Below are 20,524 nucleotides of genomic sequence, written 5' to 3'. Positions count from 1 at the left end.
ACACCATTAGTGATGCTAAGGTGGGATTGTAAATATTAGATCAAGCCTTGTCAACAAACTTTATCACACTTTCACTGTGGCAGGATCCAAGGGAATGGCCTGAAGTCATGTCAGGGACATGTTTTTTGCCCAGAGGCTGGTCTGGCCCTGGAGCAGGCTCCCCAGGGATGTTGTCACAGCACTTTTTGTGGTCACTCACACCTGCTTTTGCTGATGTCTTTGGGGTGATTTTGTTGAGTGACATAAACTGCCCAGTTGCAACAGCCCCTCACGTGCTGTGCCAGGACCTTCCACCCCCACAGGCAGTGCAAGCCACGGGAAAGCTTAATATTTATTGTCAGATACAAGGGATACGTGCTTTGGGTTTTCAGTAAATCCATGGAAAAGGTCATGAGAAGTTTCCCAGCTAGGGTCTGGGAGTGCAGGTGTTGGCCATTTAACTGTGGTTTTTCTGGATCTCCAGTCCATAAGACAGGAGGTGTTACAAAGGAAGACCTGTAGTGAGTTGTAGGGGTTTGGTGTTGGAAGATGCAAGAAAACTAACTTGATATCATTTGTGGACCTACATCAATGAAATAATTCAGCACCTGTTGCTTTTAAGTTACTTGGCCCTAGCTAAAGAGTAATAAGTACCTGACATTTACTATTTTAAAGGTATTCCTAAGGTAAAGTTCTATAGCTGGAAGTCACATATTCTTCAAACCAAAAAAACCTCATGCACTAATTAAATTTGCATTACCAACTTAGGCATTCTCCCCAAACATTCTTGCCTCTCAGGAAATTCAAGATGTCTACCTCTGTTTTGGTGTAAAATACATATGTGGCTTTGAATTGTAGAATTAAATGTCCTTTTTTGCTTAGATGAGAACATATGTTTCCCACAGCACTACTAAAATACAGCATGATAGGCTCCAAAACTCTTAACATTTTTACTAAAGGAACTGAATACCTGCTAAGAGACCTTTAAAAAGGAATACCAAAGATTGGCTGAAGGGAATTCCAGGTTTTGCCTGTTCTAGGGCTTTTGTTTGTTGCAGATAAGAATTACTCCAGGCATATTCAAGTATTAAGCCTTTCTTGGTCACACGTCCCTTTTACCCATTGGTTGTGACGCTACAAGGTGTTGACTTCTGTTGCAGCAGAACACTTGGACATGTGCCTGTGCCACATTCTCTTGTTGACTGGCAGAGTGAGGGACAGTAAGTAGCATTCTGCACTGCAATCAAGCAGTGATTTCAAGCAGAAATTATATCAAAGAGCAAGGAGATACTCCTCATCGCAGGCTGTTCAACAGTTCATATATATAACTCGTGCTGGCTGTATGAGAAGACTGTACCAGAGTAGCACAACTTCTACCTGGTTATAGCTAGTAGGAGTTTACTGGTTAGAGGTATAATCATTTGTGTTATTTGCTGAAGTATATTTATTGTAAGTGGCAAGGATATTAAAAATTAATAGAAAATAGCTTGGAAGTTACTGAAAGTTCTTAAGCAAGCAGGGAACTTTAACAATGTTTTTATCTTCTTTAATTTTGGTGTAGATAACAGGAATATGAGATCTCATTTGCCAGAACAGAAAGGGTCCAGATGGAAAATACCGTAAACCAGAACGACATGCATATGGGTTCTCAGTCAAACAGTTGAGAACAAAGCTTATAAATAGTGCATGGAAAATGAAAACGATACAGCAAAGAATTTTGAGTTCTTTCACTTCTTTCTTTCCTCTTACTTTTCCTTTTCTTTCCCACTTTCTTCCACCTGTGCTTTTATTTCCCCTTTCTAAAACCACCTGTGCAACTTTTCTTCATTAATTGCTGACATTAAATAACAGAATCCAGCATGTTTAGACAGACCAGCTTAATTATACCAGCTATATTTTTATACCGCTTCATTTTCCTCACCTATGGTTACTGCTGTTTACTGCAGAAGTTCAGCTTAATTACCAAATTTGACTAGACAGCATAAATTTGGTATTTTTTCCCACAGTTAGTTGATGTAACCAATGCAAAGCCATCTAAATTGGCTTCAAACAAACAAACTGAAAATGGTCATGCAGTGACCAGACAGTATTTTGAATCAAAGTGAAAGTAGTGGCTCACATCGAGTTAAATCAAATTAAGAATATTAGCAAAAAGTTCTGAACCAGTTTGACTGAATTGTGTTTAATGTTTTACCTGGCATTAGTGACACAATATTAAATTTAGATGAAGCCTCTGGTGGTCTAATGACAGTAAAACTTATATACAGTATCTCCACAGTTCTGCTGTAAATAGTGCATAATATTCCTTGTATTTCTGAATATTCAAACCTAAACATAATAGAAACACTTGTGATTTATGTTTTTATGTAAAAGGGAAGAGTATAGACTTCTATTTTCATGGGGCACTAAGAAAATATTCTATATATTTTGTCCATTCCTGATTTGCCAGAACAAATGTTAGGACTCTTGTTTTAAACACAGTTAAAGGGTTTAAATTAAAAAAGCTTCATGCTAAAGCATAACTGGATAGACAGCAATTATCTCCTGCTTTGGACAGAGGCTCACTGTGCGGATTCTCTGCCTTTAGTATGCCAAATCTCAAGCACGTGCCCTTGTTGAGTCTCAACCAGAAGGCAGCATCCTTGTCAGGTCTTCAGTAATTTAAATAAATTAAATCATCTTGCCTCACTTTCAGTGGGATTTCTTTTCCAATGATTGTTTTTCTATTCTTAAAAAAAAAACCCATTCAAAAGTCTAGGAAAAAGAACCATCCCTTTCATTATCCTGATCCATTAACAGGTGTTTTCCAATTGTACTCTGTAACTTTTGCGCCCTAACCTGAGGGTTTTTGTTAGTTTGATTCACAAAAATCGTATTTAAAGTTTTGTAGTTGTCTTTAGTCATATCCATCCCAGAATTCTTTTCTCCAGCCCCTCTCTTCATGTATATTGTGCTTTGGTCTTGCCAACAAGCCTTTATCTCCCTAGCCTCTGTTATGTGGAACTTTTTGTTTTGTTGGGAAAGCTCCTCTCATTTCAGAACTTCAACTGCCTATTTAAAGCTATCACCAAATCTATGCAGTCTAAACTCTTTTAATGTTCAGTAAATGAGAACCTTTTGCTCTTCATCTTTATTCTTTTGCACCTCAGCCTTTGTTATGAGAGTTTGATTTTTTTTTTATTAACCATTTTGAAAAAGAAAGGTTTTATTGTGTTGTGACAGAATTTACAGCTTATTTCAAAGTAACTAGAATAGATACAAAATATTGTTGAACAGAAATTTGTACAGGAAATCAAAATAATAGCAAAGCTTTCTATTGCCAATTTACATAGTCACATTCTAAAGTGACTCATTGTGAGAAAATAATACTGAAACAAGTGCTCAATTTTCCAAAGAAAATATACAAGGAGTATCCTTCCTGAAACAGACTGCAACAGCTACAAAAAAAAGCTTTGTCTTTGTGAACATTCAGTTATTACAAAGGTGAAAGGAACTAGATATGAGAAAATACAATTTTTTTTCCAAGAGACATAGAAAGAATTGAAGAGTAAGTACAACACAGAAAAGAAAAAATCTGCTGATTGAAGAATTTCTGTGTGATTTATACTGGATAGATTCTATAATCTAATTCTGTACTAGACAGGCTATTACAGCAAGTGATGAACAGGGAAAGGAGTTGTGTTGAGTAAGAACTGTATTAACATTGCCCAAATTCAAAGCATATTTGTTTCTCTAACACTTAAAAACTGGTTTTTGTGGACTTTTTAATGATGGCATCAACAGGCACTTCTGAAATCCAATTTTGGTTTTATTTAAATAGAACTCCTGTTAATCAGCAAGCATAATACAAACTAATTTTTAAGTATGTCAAACTCAATAGCACAAGAAACAACACAGGTTAGTCCTACATTGGGGGATGACAAGGAGGGAGGTGGGCGAAGCTTTAACTAAATGTCCTGAAAGAAAAAGAACATCAAACTAAATCTGTCAAATAGGGATAAGGACAAATTAAAACTAAACGGAAGACAAAATTATAGAATAGAAGGTAATTAGTCTTTTGGATTTTGGCTTCTATTTTATAATATATAATAATCAAATTACTCTCTCTAAAAATAATCTAGCAATTTAATTGTACCTTAAAACAGACTAATTAGTTTTTTGTGAAAAGATAAATATCCTGGATTTCCTAATTAAAAATTGCTTACAAATACAAACATGTTAGAAAAGAAGTCACATTTCCAAGTTATGGGCACTGCTGATTTGATTAGAATAAAAGTCTTGGTCTTGTAACTCTTGGTAAATATTTTCTGTGGTACAGCAGATAATGGAAACACTTACCACCTCTGCAACTGAGGGGGGTTTAGTTTGAATCAGACTGGTAACAAAACACATTACTTCATTCCACCCAGTAGTGTTCTATCTGTCAGGATATAGTTATGCACACTTTATCCTGTGGTCACAGGGTCCACAGTTGTGAACAGTGGCATCAGTATGATCCTGAAAATATATTTGACAATTATTTTCAAAGGGTTGGCCAGAAAACAAACAAACAAATGTAGGACAAAAAATTGGTAAATCTACAATAAGACTTTCAGCATTATAATGGAATCTGAATAAACATGGACTGTTAGTTACACTCTCTCATTTCTTTGAAAAGTCTTAATTCACTTTTAGCATCTTCATGGTACTAGTAAGTAATAAGTTGTAACAGCATTATAGATTCATGGTACCTTTATTAATAAAGACTTCTGTCCCACTTTCCTGCTGCTCACCCAAATGAAGTGCTCTCTTCGCACATACTTTGCTTTGGAAATGGATTAGTGCTACAGTGTGTGGGGGGGAAAAAAGGTCTTCTTTTGACTTACAGGTACTTTGCTTTGTCAACTCTTTGGTCTCTTCTCTGTTTCTTTCCCTACAGCTTCCATATTCTCTGCTTGTTTCTCAGGTAACTGATAGATGTTTGCTAATCTGCTATTAATCAGCCAGCTCCTAACTCATAGTTTAACATTCTGTAATATTCAGCATCAGCAACTATCACTAAGATAGATCCCAGGATTTAGTACTGCATTCAGTGCTGCACAAACAATTCTGCATTTTTATAGCTTTATTGCATTCAGTGACAATTAACATGGGGCAAAAGAAATGTTTGAGCTTTGTCTTTGTAGTACAAGAAGAATTGCTTAGTCCTAGGCTAGCTTCGGAGAATGACACACGCACTTTCCTTAACACCTACCTGGCAGCAAAGAGCTTTTTCTGTGGTAGTTGCACATGTTGCCACATGCATTTTGCAGCTGAAAGTCATATAGATATAAACAATACACAGATTATAAAATTTTACAATCAGAAACAGAATGGTTTGGGTCAGAAGGGACCTTTCAACATCTCAGTCTGTTATGTACTGTCTTGGCAGTCTCATTGCCAGGGGCAGGGACATCTTTCACTAGGTAAAGGTGCTCAAAGCCCTGTTCAACCTGACGTTGAGCACTTCCATGAATCCAAATCTTATCATTATCCGAAAGCTATTTCCAACTTATTTATTTTCTTAAATTCTATTTGGATTTTCTTGCATTTAAGAGCTACATATTGTTGGGAATATTTCTGTACATTCAGTCCAATACTGAAGTAGTTACAGAAAATCAGTATTTTCTCAGTTTTACGAGAAGCTCCTTTAAAGCTGCAGTTTAACAAGAATGGAGGCCTGTCCTTTGTTGTATTTTCTCCTATTACATAAAACTGAAATTGGAAATCTGAGTTACCACTAGAAAGAAAATATTTGTTTGTTAATAATCACACAGTACTGCTATTCATGACAGTGGCTAAGGAAAATTGCCTTCTCTCCCTGTTTTCAGTCTGTGATACCATTGTCTAGATAGTGTCTAAAGCAAAACCCAAAAAACCTCCACGAAAAATTGGCATTGTAACAAAATCTAGTAATGCAGTATAGAATTACTTTAAATTATTTTATTACAATTTTTATTTATTGCTTAAAGTACACTGAGCATACTGACAAATTGAGAGTTCTCTGATACTTCAAAAAGTAATTTTACTTGTAGTTAGTAAAGGCATGGACTTTATTAACAGCTGTTTTCACTTGAATTCTTCAGAAGCAACTTCTGCTTCCTCTTGACTGGATAACAACACCAACACTTATCTAAAATGAAATTTATCAGCAGATAAATAACTAAAAGTTACAACTTCTCAGAGTGCCTGACATAGGTAGGCAACATGGTTTTACAGCATCAGCAACTTGCAGCATGAACATGTAGAAACACATTTTGCCCTTTCCATTCAAAAACTTCACCATCTACAAAAACATTGGAGGTACTCGTCATTACTCTCATCTGAGAAGGTGCTGTTCATACAAGGCTCACCATTCTAACTTGTCATGTATCCTAGTAAGCAGTCTAAAAACAACTGAACTGTGACAAATATGAAATAATTCATATATTGAAAAACAGTCAGCAACTACACTAGTACAACACAAAAGACATTCTACAAATTTGCAATATATAAACAGGAATTTTATTATTTCTAAACCTCAGTAACAAGTTATGGTTTTATTGCATTGTATAGCAACACATTTCATAATGTATTAAAAAGAAAAATAACTAAATGCAGAATATTTCTTATAAAACTTGCAAATACATGCATTAGAAAAGGTTGGAAACTCACAGGGGGTCTTCTCCCTTCTTCCCACTGCTACAATTTGCCAAGGATAGGTGTTTCCCCACATAGATACGCATCCTAAACTACATGCTTCTTTGTATATTAGACACAGAATAATCTTTCCTACACTCATTTATAATCCAGTCTCTAGAATATTCATGTTCACAGGTTGATAGTGTACTTTATAGTAATGAATGTGTAGGCTCATTATCTTGCCTAAAGGGAAGGGGCTGAGCCCTAATTTACTCTGGGAGTAGAGGTATGTGATCAGCATGTCTCTGTAGGAAGGCATGGCACTGAGTGGAAAGAAGCAGAAGCATCCATTGAGAGGAAGAACCAGTCTTGCTGAGCCTTAAAAAGAAACACCAACAGACCCAAGAAGGCTATACTGTGCATGTGAGGTATTGTGGTGGCACTGAGATGTATGAGACAACAGAAACAGTGATGAAACTGAACCTTCTTTTCTCCTCCACGGGAATAGCTCTGTTGGACATCTGGATTCTGGCAAGAAGGACATGGAATAATTAAAAGCTTATACTAATGGTTGTAGTTTTTTGTTTGGTTGGTTGGTTAGGGGTTTTTTATGTCAAAGCACAGAATCGCAATAGAGACCACTTCTTTTTCCTCTTCAAGTGTGTAAATACTCTTTCAGCCTGAGTAAGTAGCTAAAGTAAGTTAGTAACTGAAAGGGTGGCATTTTTCTCTGACAAACTCACAGAAACTTTTAAGAAATCAAATGCATGACATATAACAAAGCTGTGATTTACAATACCATTCAGATGCTTTCAGACAGCAAAATTTCTTTGTCTTAACCATAACAATTTGATGTTGTAGATCCTGAAATTATGTTAGAATCCAGAGAAAATAGAACAAGAATTTAAACCACTGGCACACCACTGCTACAGCTGCAGCTATAAATAAATGTTTCTTACTTGAAATGAGGGTAGAGGTAGAATATATTCCTGAAAAACAGTTAATTCAGTAAAAATATGATTTTTTTACAGCTATCCAACATATTTCTTTGTGTTCACCGCTGTTCAAATGATCTACTGACAATTGCATAAACATTATCAGGTAATATGCTTACATTTAGTGGATGACAATAATTATTCAGGTGACTCTCCAAGAAGGCCCTTCAATTTCTTTTTCAGCTCTCTGCTGGTTTTCTTATAGAAAAATAAATCTTTTTCCAGTTGCTGGATTTTTACTTCATACCCTTTCAGGGTTTCTGCTACACCTTCACTGTTTTGTTCTAGGAGAAATAAGACTAGTTTAAGAACCAAGTATCTGTGTCAAAAATTAAGATGCCCAATTAGACAGAGTATCTTAATGGCATTTTGCTTGCAATGTGCATATTTTAATTAACATAAAATAAGATCAAAAAAGCTATGCAAATCCCACCTTTTAGTTGTAATAGTATTTAGATCAAGATCAAGAGAACTGGTAGCTTATGACTTTTCAATATCAGTAAATTCAATATGAAAACACAATACTTCTGATACTATTAAAAAAAATTCAATTTTGCATTCATACTGACACCATGTATCTGTTCCTTGACATCTTACATAGCGATAGAATTAGTGACAGCCAAAGTATATCTCTGAACCTTATTCATTCTTGTCAATTGGAATACAGTATTTCTCTGTTAATGACCAAAGAAACTACTTGGTGTATAATCCCCACCCAAGAAGAAAATACCTTTGAAATTATTCAATATAAACTGTATTTTTTTCTCATGTTCTTGGCGCTGGTGAGTCAGCTGTCTGTCACACTGCAACTTGATCTGTTCAAGTGCAGATTCCAATTCACGCATCATGTTTTTCTGGTGTATGGACTTCATTTCCTGTTCTTCAATCTGCACTTTTAATTTTCGTTCAGACTCACGTAGGCCAACAATCTTAGAAAGAAATACACTTATTTTGATTAATCAAATAGTTTTAAGAAAACATTTTATCTTTCAGCCTAATAGATTAAAACATACCAAAGCACTAGATTTCTACAAGTAATTAAGCTTATACTGGAAATAGACTTGACACTGCCACAGAACTGAACTGCATATATTTTGATCACATGGACTAGTGGATTTTTTGAATACCTTGTGCAGAATTCAAACTGAAAGAACATTGCTTTCCGATTCTGAAGAACTTCCAACTTGCATCCCGCAGACAACTTTTTTACAAAACTATCGAAGATTCACACAAGGTCACAAAGATACCGTGTCATATGAATTTATGTTTCCAGATGTCAGTATGATTCCTAAGCATGTATCTGCACACACTGCAGTGAGTGTATGCAAAGTCAGTTTATACTGATGTCATGGATTGACACTGGCTAGAAGCCTGGCACTCAAAAAAACCTTCACTCATTTTCCCCTCCTATAGTTTAGCAGAGGGGTAAAGAAAAACTAAAGGATTCATGAGTAGAGATAAGGACCAGGAGGAAGCACTCTAAGCGCAAAACAGGCTTAAATTTAAAAAGTAGAATGAAAAATTTATTAACAGATTTAAAATAAGATAATGAGAACTAAAATTAAACCTTTAGAACACCTTTCCCCACCCTACAGCCCCTCCTTCCTTCCCACCAACACAGGGAGACAGGGCGTTAGAGAATTGGTCAGTTTTTTCACCTGAAATCTTTCTTCGGTTCACTTAGAGGAAGGAGTCTCTTTTGCTATGTCATGGGGTCCTTCCCACGGGAGACAGCTATCTGTGAACTTCTCCAGTGTGGTTCTAAGTTTCACGAATAGCGGGACCGCCCGACCTGCTGTAACGCAAGTCCTTCCCACGGGCAAAACAGTCTTCCCAAAACTGTTTTGTGTGGGGCATTCGGTTCATGGGGTGTAATCTTTTAAGGATAAACTGTTCTAGTTTGGAAGAAAGGGCTCTCTATCTTCTCTCTCTGTTCGAGTTTCCCACTAAATTACAGCTTTTCAGCAGTAATCCAGTCAGTCCAGCATGAGCACCTTATCTCATGGGCTGTGAATGAATCTCTGCATCCCCGCATGCACTTAATGAATTACGGGGAAATAGTTTGTTGTACTATAGTCCTCACCACGGCTTGCAGAAGAATCTCAGCTCTGACGTTTGGAGCACCTCCTCACTCTTCCTCTCACTAACCCTAGAGAACAATGCTGTTCTCCTCAGGTGTCTTCACCTACTTTCTTTCTGACTCAGAAGAAATTTATCCGTAGGTTCGTTTGTTCTCAAGTTCTATCCTCTGAAAAGTTCCTAGAGGGTTTTTCAGCGCTAAGAGGCTGATCTCATCTGGGCTCTGTCTTGGGCAAATGCTCGCCATGTCCCTCGCAGCTGGCCCCGCGGTTCCCGCTGCACCGCGGTGCTGGCACCGTTCAGCGCCTCTCTTCCTGCGGGGTGCCTGCAAGCCGCAGCACGGCTGGCTAAAGCGGCCAGGCAGGCACAACTCGCTGCGGACGGGGAAAGAGAAGCTGCCGCCGCCGCCCTGCCTTTCTGCCCACAGCACGGCAGACTAGAAAGGGCCAGGCAGGCACAGCGATCATTGCTGGCCATGTGAGACGGCAGCAGCCACGCGGCTCCAGCACCGCTCCGCCCTCGGAAAAAAAACGCGCCGTTTTTCCTTCTTAAATAGGCATCACAGAGGCGTTACCAACTGTTCTAATTGGGCCAGCAACATGCCCATTGTCAGAGCCTTCAGAGATTGGCTCTGCTGGACACGTAGAAACTTCGAGCAGCTTTCTCTCTCAGAAGCTGCTTCTGCGGCTTCCTTCACCCCCACTGAAAGCCAGGCTGTGTTAAACTAACACAACGGGTTTAGGAAAAAGACAATAGAAATAGCAGCCTGAGCTTTATGAAGCTTTCTGAAAGCCTGCAATCAGGAAGAATTTGAATACAACACCACTATTTAAACATGTTGTTTCTCCGTAAGTTAGCAACACAGCATACTGGAAAGGTGTAAGGTAATTTCTAGATTTGCAGCACCTTTCTAGCTAGTGACATCAAAACAGGATATACAAACTTAACCCATAAGTATCCTATTTAAGTTAACATAAAAATTAAAAATAAATTAATAGATCTATATAACATGAATATATATTTACCAAAAGCATCTTAAATTTATTTTTATTTCTTGCCACAATGTAAATATCTAGAATAGTAATAGAAAACGGGATAAAATATTATTCATTAGCCAAAACAAACCTTGTTGAAATAACTTATGATGATAGCTCTGAGCTCAGCAGCAGTCAGGGAAACTAGTTTCCCTATTACATTATGCTTGCTCTGTGAAAGACTCTGAGAAGATGACCTAAGCAAGTGCTGGCGATTATGAATACTTTCATTCTTGTAATCAATTGCAGCTACAAGGGCTTCAATTCCTTCTTCCAGCTGGAAAAGAATATGTTCTTCCTACAGAGAAACACATGAGGGAGATCTTTAAAAAAAAAGCTCAGAATTAATCTTTCAAGACATCTTTACCTTAATTTTCAAGAGTAAACCTAAAACTTGATGAAAAGATGAACTAGTTGTAGCACAGACAGAGGAGTGGGGAAAATAAGAGGTAGAGTGCAATTCTAGAACATTTGTCTCTTCCTGCTACAGCACTCTTACCACAATACAAAGGTTGATCAAATGGCTCATCACAAAACTAGAAGTCATGTTTCTCTTTTTATCCTTCCCTCATCCTCACCATAGTTTGACTTCTGCTATTATTTTTTAATTTTTTGGGTGTACTAGTTTTCTGTTGGATTAATGAATTAATCAATCAGTCGGTAATGATCCTGGTGACCATGACTTGTGTAGGGAAGTGGCAAAAAAGGCCTGAAGCACTGCAGGTTTGGATGAGTGGGGTAAGCAGGGATCTTTCTGCAACTTTATGACCTCAGACATAGTCTCATATTGCTTCTTAAGATTTAAAAGTAATCTATACATTTTATATTAATTTATTTTATCTTCAACATGATGATACCGATCAACTCCAGGTAATGGGCCATTCATGTAATATGACTTATTTTCACTGTAAAAATATGTAGTCTTTCAGTTAAAGTTTGCTTTTCACAAGATTCTATGAAAAAAATCAAACGGCATCACTATGTGGATACATTGCTTGTTCTGTATCCTGACATTAAAATATCTGACTGTGATAAACTGATGAACTCCCAGTTCCCTTACTTCTCATTATATGACTCTTAGGCCGATAGAGTTTGGCAAGGCACTATCTGACTTATGTTCCTCTGATCTTAAACTTCATTCACCAGTACATAATTTGTGCTATCATAAAAGTATTCTAAAATTGCTATTTACAAAAGTATCCAACTTCTGTTCCTTATTTCTAACTTACCTGATATTTGGAGACATTTTAGGTTCTGACTGGAATTCTTTATTATCAAGCAATACCTAAAACCTTATTTATTTCAGAAGTGCTTACTTACTTCAGTTGACAACACTTTACCATCTTTCATTTTCTCATCCATACTATCTCTCCTTCTGAGCAGCTGATCCCTTTCCATTTGGAGAGCCTGAATTTTTTCCAAAATGTCTGACTTGTCTTCAGTGGTGCTGCCCTGAAGCTGCATACTTTTATCACACAACTCCTGATCCAGCATACTTAAGCGGGTAGACAATTTCATACTATCTTTGTTTAAAGCCTAAAAAAAAACACCACAGCAACCACAGATATAAAAATGAGATATTCCCTTCCTGTAAGAAAAAAAATAGTCTCATTCTGTCACATTCTGAAGTGAAAAAATTGCTTGTTTCTTGCCATGGGACCTCCTTTACATTTAGTGGACAGATACCATAAAAAAACCCAAAACCCAAAAACAAAACAAAACAAAACAAAACAAACAAACAAAAAAACAACAATGCTTAAAGAGCAGTTTTCTACATAATAAAAATCAAAGGCACTAGTCATTATAGGTAACAACGATACTTTGTATTCACGCTTTCTACTGAAAGAGTAGAAAAATTCCCTCCTGTGTTCTCTAGATGGCAGAATGACTTAGTCATATTCATAACTAATATATCATAGATATAATTTCATTTAATGCTCTGCAATAACAGAATTCCACAGTTCAGAATTGCTTTGCTTTGGTTTTTGTTTTGTTGGGGAGAAAAAGTGAATAAAAATTATTGTCTCTGTTATTTACATTTTAAATGTCAATTGGTCAAGCTACATAATATCTACATCACAGTAGTATTGGCATAGGAGGTCCCTTGAGCCTCCTCTGATATTTTAGCTTCCCTCCTCCACCACCAGTCTTTCAGTTAGCGTTATGACTGAGGTGAGTTTTGTGGGGTTTTTTTGAATCACCTGGCTAGATCTCAGTTTCTTGATTTCTAGGTGGCTTTTCTCTTGCAATAATGCTTCTTTTTTTGCTACAATGGCTTCTCTTTTCTTTAAGTCTTCTTCTAGTTCTGCTAACTGTTGGTGCTGTTGAAGAATTCTTTCCATTTCTTCATCCAGCCACTTCTTCTGCTGTTCTAATTTCTAAAGTTTCAAGAGAGATGAGAGAGCATTAGCCAGGACATTTTCAGTCAGAATATTATGATTATGTTTTACCTTTCTTCAGAATTACTGATAAAACTGTAGAAGACATTAACCTTTCTAATGTCAGTATTAATTCTGCAACAGAATCCTTACTCAGAATAATACCGAAACTGGAGTGAATTAACAGGGGCCCCAGCAATATTGCATTGCTACATCTCATATAAAGAAACTGGTATCAGATGCAGTATCTTTTCTAAGGAATATATTTTTTAAAACTAGTTAATATAAACAGATGTCATCTGCCCAGGCAAAGCAACTAGGTTTAGGTGGTATCACGAGAATTCAGCTAGCCTAACCTTACTGCATTTTAGTTGCCCAAAAACAGCTCTTTGTGGATAAACATTAAGTGACAAGAAATAATGATGTTGAAAGAATAAAAGGCAGTAACTGACTGCTTTGATCATGCAAGCATAGTCCATTATAAATTTATTCTGAAGCCACAATTTATATGTGGATATATTCCTGTTAAGGCTAAAAAGTTTCCTTTATTTAACTTTTAAAATTTCTTTTCTCCTTTTGGATAGATTTAGGGTAATTCATTGTCCATATCTGAAATAAGGCAGGTGGCACTGCTGCATAGGATACATACTTTTCTAACCCTGTTATCAACAACCAAAACCAGAAACTACTGTAACTCATTTCAGAGTATAAACCAAAACAAAATAAAATGCCTGAACAACCCATGGAACATTTGAAACACAGCACATCAAGGTCACCCTCAAACCTACCAGACAACAAAACCTGCTGAATTCACAAGTTTCTGAATCAGTATTTTTGACAAATTATAGGGGGACGAGGGGGAGGATTTAAAAAAAAGAAAAAAAAAAAAGACACTAAAGGCAGTTCTCCTTTCTTTCATTCAAAAAAAAAGCAGAGTACAAGAGGTGCTAGGCTCTACTCCCACCAAAAAAAAAAAAAAAAAAAAAAAAAAAAAGAACACAAAACTATGATGGAATACTCTTCTTCCAAATTGTTTACAAAAATAGATGACTAGGGATGAAGAAAGTTTTTTTATTTCAGGGGTCACACATATTTGGAATAGATTAACTACCTGTAGCTTCTGTGGAGTTCCCACTGTGTTATTTTTCTTCTTTTTAAAAGCAGCAATTTCTTTATCCTTAAGTTTAAGGATCTTCTGTTGTTGCTCCATCTTAAGTTGAAGTTCCTGTGAACAAACAAAAAGAACCATTCTTCCTACATCAGTCAGTCAAATACTTTTCATGTGAGAGTCCCCACAAGATAGAATCTGAAATACTGACCCTAAATTTATTTATAAAATTGCAATGCAAAACTAGATATCAGGTAATAAAAAGAAAAAGGAAAAAAAAAAAAAAAGCTGAAAGGCAAAATGGAGATTAATGTAAAATGTTTACAGACAATTTCTTTGGAGCATTTTTTCAAAAATTCATTAAGTCATTGAAAATCTGGGAAAGCCTGATGGTGTAGTTAACTGGGGAAGCAGGGGCAAAAATTATTCATCCTAATCTTTATCATAGGGAAACAGGAAGAATCCTACTTTAATTTGTTGCTGGTCCTGCTGAAGCTCTGCTTCCAGTTGCTTCTTCTTTTCACTCTCCTCACACAGTTTCTTCTGTATCTGGGATTGCTGATGCTTCATCTGAGCCACTTTCTGCTCAAGTTCTCTTGCTTCTCTCTCACTTTGTTTAGATAATGAAGCCAAATTCTTGGTGTCTTGCTGCTTCTTCTGTAAGGTCTAAATATTTATGTCAAATTTCAGCTTAAGAGCAGGAAAACTTGTGATTAAATATAACTCAGGTTCATTCTTTATTTCACTGAATTCTTAGGGTCAACAAAATTTACTAGCTTCTGCCCAAACAATTACTTGTTATTTGTGTAGTTTCTCAGCTTCCTGGTAAAGTTGGCACAGGCAGAATTAAACAACATAAAAAGGCAGAGTTCATGCTTGGGAATACATTGAAAGCACTAAAATGTAGCAGAAACCACAGGAAAATTTTCAGAGACACAGTGGTGTCAGAATGCTGGTTCTGAGCTCAAGTCAGTAAGCAAACTACCTCTTTCTGTATGGAGCTTTTCTCACCTGCTGTTCTAGGACTGAGAGGCACAGAGCACCTAAGATGGCCCTATATAGAATATTAACTTAGATACAGAAGAACTTAAAAATCAAAGGTCAGCGTCAAACAAATAAAGCTATATTGGGCCTGATCTTGCAAAGCATCACAGGGATTTGCTTAGAGCTAGAATTTATAAAGTATTTTCATAAAACATCAATTTTTTATGGCAGGTAATAACTTTGTAATACCCTCTTTTATCTAAATTCTTCTATTGGACTACATACAATGATGTATGGACATCTCATATTTCCCAATACTTTCTTAGCTTCTTACATACTAGGAAGATATTTTGTGTACCTAACCAAGTAGATGTTAACCAGCACTTCTGAGTATAACAGTATTAAGTTTCTCACTAGCTACTTCAATCCAAGCAGCTTCCAGTGTGCAAAACAGATAAGAATTTTACAAGCAGAGTGTTAAGGTTCAGACACAGAGATTTGCAAATCTTAATAGCCAGATCAGAAATACCTGCACTTTCAACTTAGCTGCCTCCATCTTCTTCTGGCACTCTTTCTGTAACATGACTTTCTCAGGAATGTCTCCCAGCTCTTTACTGTCCAGCTCCTGAAGCTGTTTTTGCGTTTCAGCCAGTTCTGTTTTGGCCTGCTCGATTTCTTGCTCCAGTTTACTTATCTTCAAAGAATACTGCCTGCTTACAGACTGAGCATCCTTACCTTAAAGACAGCATATACAAATAGTTTAAAACTAATATGATAATCAGTTGAAATGTAATACTCACTTTTGGAGTTGAAACATTATTTACTTTGTTCTGGCTAAGTCAGTAATTTCTGATATATTTTCCAACACTAAAGCACCCTGTAGTTCCCTTCTAACTCTGAAATGGAGATAAAGCAAGTCCTAAATCTGAATGTTTCATGAGTTACCTCATGCCACCAAATAAAGTGCCACCTGAGTGCCAGAGTGCCATTCTTCTGCCTATTGTAGATTTTGGCAAGATGGCTATCATGTATTTCAAAATTTTGTTTGGTTGTTTTGTTTTTTTCCTAGAAAAACGTGCCATTTACTTATTACCAATTTATTTACTTATTTACTAATTTCAAATAAAATTGATAAATAATCTTGGATTGTGTTTCTACTCTGTGACTTATCCTGTTTGGGCAATCTGGGATGGCACAGTATCTTTCTCAGATCACCTCAAAAGAAGGTAAACAAAGGAGAAGAGTGTGATTGAGGTGGCTTAGAAAAGAGATCCTTCCTGTCATCATAAGGCTGGTTTCTGTATCAGGACAGATGTGTAACGGATGTTACCTGTTCTTACTAACTCCTTAATGAGGTCCTCTTTCCTTTTGATAGTAAGTGCAAGCTCTCTTATTTTTTGCTCAGCCTCAGCAAGTCTCAACTCTGAATTCTTTAACTTCTGCATGTTAAAAACATGGATTTTCTGGAGGCTGTCAATTTCTTCACCTTGAAAAAAACAAATCAAAATAGAGTTATAAAATCTGGAATAGATGCTGTATTCAAAAGGTAGTGATCTGCAATTTTGACTGAGTGCAGTTCTTCCATATGAAGTACAAGAAACAAAAGGAAAGAAGAGAGAAGGGTATTTTTCCCTGCCATGTGTCTGAACAAGAAAAAAAAAGCTGACATGCAGTTCTTGCATTTCAAGACCCTAAGTCTGAAAAATATTCCAGAAACCACTTCAGTATTTCTGCTAAGAGATAACAGCATCCATTTTCTTTCATTGAAACAGTACTGAAGATTTATACCTGACTAGCTTTTAGATAAGTGAACTGCTTTCTGGCTAGTAGGTATTACTTAGAGGTTACTAAATCAGCTTCAGAAGGGGAAAGAAAAACAAAAATAGCAAAATTTATATTGAAATATAACAAAAAAAAATTTGTAATAAATACACATATTTTGCTGTGAAAACTGATTACATGTGCTTAAGAATTATTGCATATTCTAATACTGTAGTAAGATTTGCTCTAATGGCTTCCATAATACCTGTGGTTGTATCAGTTTGTAGCGCAGGTTTATTGGACAAACCAGACTTGTCTGCTTGACATTTCATGTCTCTTGCATCAGGAAGGAAGCACAGAGAAGTGTCATTTTGTGTCCATGTTTGGTTCATGGAACGCCTATGAAAGAATGATAAACATGCTACTCTGCAAATACACAGGGATTTTTTTTCTTTAAGCATCATGCAAAGGAGATGATCTTAACAGAGAAGAATCTCAAATTTACAAAAGCATTTATTCACCTTCTTTCTCATCTATGCCACTCCCACACACACCATCACCCAATCTTCAAGGTAGATTCTGACCCCCAAGCAAGGATTATGCAATCGTAAACCTACATATATGAAACTTATTCTGCAGTATGCCCAGTTGGCCCCACAGGTTTACTGTAAGTCTCATTACAGATGGTCTCATATCATGAAAGGAATAGGCAGCAATACTACATTTTTCTGTAACAAAAGTTAAAGAAAAAAAGTTAAAAGAACAGAAAATTACTTATATGAGGTTTTCTCTTCGTTGCCTGTATTGTCTTCCTCTTCATCACTCTGATCACAGAGGTGGTGGTGAAGGACTTTATCTTGATCTTCTAACTTGCTCAGTATAATCTGTCTGCGAACATGGAATTCTGCCATTATCTGCGCCAGGGACAAGACAGGGGGGCTGGTATACCCCTGTCAAAAAGCACACGAAAATAGTGATGGGTAAAAGTACTTGCAACAATTTAGCAATTCATTACTCATATTTTAAAAAATATTTCACCACCTGACCTTGTAAGCAAAATCACACAGGTTTTCTATAATAACTCTGAATACCTTTGTAACAAAAGGTTTTGCAAGAGCCTAGAGGAGTCATTCCAAACGTGAAAGAGTGCTGTTAGCACTTCATTATCCCATGTACTCAACATATTGATAAGAATTATAATTGATTTTTTATAATGTTTCATACTTGAACCCTCAAAACCCCCAGAAAACCAGCTGGGGGTGAAAATATGAAAATCATAGCACTTGTAAGTGAGAATTTTAAGCCTAAATATTTTGGATAATTGTGGCATAAATAAATGTTACAAAACTAATTTTTTAGAGTCTTCAGTGGGAAGTTACGCAGCAGTATCTGAGAAAGCCACCATGTGTTATCATGTCATGTCTAATCATTGGCCTATAATCATTACAAGGTAGAAGGGAAAAATTTGGGTAGACCTTACCTTTTGGATCTTGGTCCCCGAAGGAAGGTGAAGGGAGCGTAGCACACTTTTTGTGACTGGGACACTGCAGGGCCTCCTAGCAAATGCCATGACAGCTGGCCCATCTTCATAAGCACTTGGGATATCAAAAGCTTTCACATCTGTAAACTTCTGTAATTTCAATTTTAGCTGATCATTGAGCATTTGCTGTTGCACCATTTTCTCAGTCTCATGGGAAAAAAAATAAAACAGAAGCAAAACTGAGGTCTATATCATATTCACAACTTCTAATTCCTCATAAAGGTCATGAATCTTGTAAATCACTCACTGACCCTAAATCATTCTGCAGGGCACAAACAAAGTCTGTAACAAACTGACAATTCTATAACATATCATCAGTCTCAGCCCCCCCCCACACCCCAGTCCAGTAAAGTTTAGACAGATTTTTGTTCAGCAAACCTGTGTCCTGGGTTACAGAAAGAGTGCCAGTGTGGGGTGTAATTCTACACCATTTCTGACAAACTGTTAATGATGGGTTATTTGCAGTAGCTGCCCAGTGCACAGCTGACACCTCAGGCCACAAGCCGGGTGTTAAATGAGATAAGGGAGAAGAGCCAAACCCTGTGAGGAGGGGAGTGTTTCATTTTCTTCACAAACTACTCTGCAGTGCTAACTCCTTCTGGGGAAGCACCAGCGCAGTCCCACCCGATCCTGAGGAGCTCATCTCTGCCAATGGACCATAATGGACTCAAGGCACTATAATGGGCATCTGTAACAACATAGACCACCAAGGATTCCCAAAAATATCCTATGACTCCTAGGATTACATCATTCCCATTGTGCCTAGGGGAGGCACTGAATACTCTCCCCTGAACCTGACCTTATATAAACTGGGGACCCTCACACCCCCTGGATGAATCCAGAGGAGGACCAGAACTTCCACAGGACCACCACAGGATTTTGTGTGTCTATCCCAGTTTTAATGTGTATCATTAAATTTATTTTAATCTTTCTATTAAATTGTAACTCTAACCTGAAATCTCTCTCAAGGTAATTGTGTGGGTTTCATTTTTGCCATTGGTTTACTTTCAAACCAGCACACCCAGTTTAGTTACATTAGCCTATCTAGGCATCTAGTGAGAAGTGAATGACATGATTAGGAGTTAATGCTTGCTTTATATATGTATTAATGGAGAAATAAAATGAGAATTAAACATTTTCAAATGAAACGTATGGTCTGAGTCTTATTAATTAAACATGTATATGGGCTTACTCTTCTACTTTGAACAGTTCCACTTTAAAGATTACTTGTATTAATAAACTAAACATGTACATGATCCCAGAATCACTTGGTGCTTTTTCTTCCATTCAGCCTCAGGTTTGTCCATAATGCTAGTTTGGACCTTATCTGCTTCTCCTAAAGCATTCTCCATACATTGTTTAAAAGTACTTACGTTATCTAAACTGATTCATCCATAAAGCCAAGATTATATCCATTTTCAACTCACTCTATTGTTTTTGATTCTTTTTGAAGTATGGTTAAAATCTGGCCTCGTAACAATAGGGAAGTTGAAAAATAGCTCATGATAAATTCTGCATTCTTCTACTTCGAGTAACGCATTTTTATTCAGTTTTTGTTTTGTTGTCTTAGATTCAAAGTTCCTTCCAAATACAAATACACAATGCCTTACAAGTTGACATTGTCTTGGAATACAATACATATTATTCCTATGTCATAGAAAATGGAATATGGGTATGAATATCATATTTGTTACCATTTTGAAAGAAGTAAGAGCCAACTGATCCACCTTGAAGATATTTGTCCCTGACACAGTTGCATATACAACTTCACATTGTAACACCCATTGCATAAATACATATATGCATAAATATTTATTACCTCGTAACTCATACCTGCTACTCTAAAAGTCCTTATTCTATCATGTATCATTAAGTTGCATACACCTGTGAATACAAAATATTTGACAGAAGCACCTGCTTTTCATTATTCTACCTACATTATATATTTTTAAATAGAAGTAACGGTTTAGTGAACTAAATGCCAAAATGTTGCCAGAAAGCTCTCAAGCTTCCTTCCTGCCTCTGAT

General features: G+C 36.7%; 1 protein-coding gene across 2 annotated transcripts in view; it reads right to left on the bottom strand.

Moving 5' to 3' along the window:
* Positions 1 to 4,720: 4,720 nt before the first annotated feature.
* Positions 4,721 to 20,524, bottom strand: part of KIF27 (kinesin family member 27) — a 30,929-nt gene continuing 15,125 nt past the window's right edge. For both annotated transcript variants that reach the window (XM_056513145.1, XM_056513144.1), the window contains 13 exons: positions 18,438 to 18,644; positions 17,732 to 17,907; positions 17,223 to 17,356; positions 16,527 to 16,682; positions 15,726 to 15,931; positions 14,681 to 14,878; positions 14,216 to 14,329; positions 12,928 to 13,104; positions 12,047 to 12,262; positions 10,818 to 11,024; positions 8,344 to 8,542; positions 7,733 to 7,897; positions 4,721 to 7,146 (listed from right to left, as the gene is read on the bottom strand). In XM_056513145.1, the coding sequence (XP_056369120.1) occupies positions 7,752 to 7,897; positions 8,344 to 8,542; positions 10,818 to 11,024; positions 12,047 to 12,262; positions 12,928 to 13,104; positions 14,216 to 14,329; positions 14,681 to 14,878; positions 15,726 to 15,931; positions 16,527 to 16,682; positions 17,223 to 17,356; positions 17,732 to 17,907; positions 18,438 to 18,644 (2,136 nt within the window). In that variant the 3' untranslated portion in view covers positions 4,721 to 7,146; positions 7,733 to 7,751. The remainder of the gene's footprint in view (positions 7,147 to 7,732; positions 7,898 to 8,343; positions 8,543 to 10,817; positions 11,025 to 12,046; positions 12,263 to 12,927; positions 13,105 to 14,215; positions 14,330 to 14,680; positions 14,879 to 15,725; positions 15,932 to 16,526; positions 16,683 to 17,222; positions 17,357 to 17,731; positions 17,908 to 18,437; positions 18,645 to 20,524) is intronic.

This window comes from Oenanthe melanoleuca, chromosome Z (assembly GCF_029582105.1).
Source record: "Oenanthe melanoleuca isolate GR-GAL-2019-014 chromosome Z, OMel1.0, whole genome shotgun sequence".
In the NCBI taxonomy this organism is placed as follows: domain Eukaryota; kingdom Metazoa; phylum Chordata; class Aves; order Passeriformes; family Muscicapidae; genus Oenanthe; species Oenanthe melanoleuca.
The sequence above is the reverse complement of the archived record's forward strand: the minus strand, read 5'-3'. Positions and strand labels throughout refer to the sequence as shown.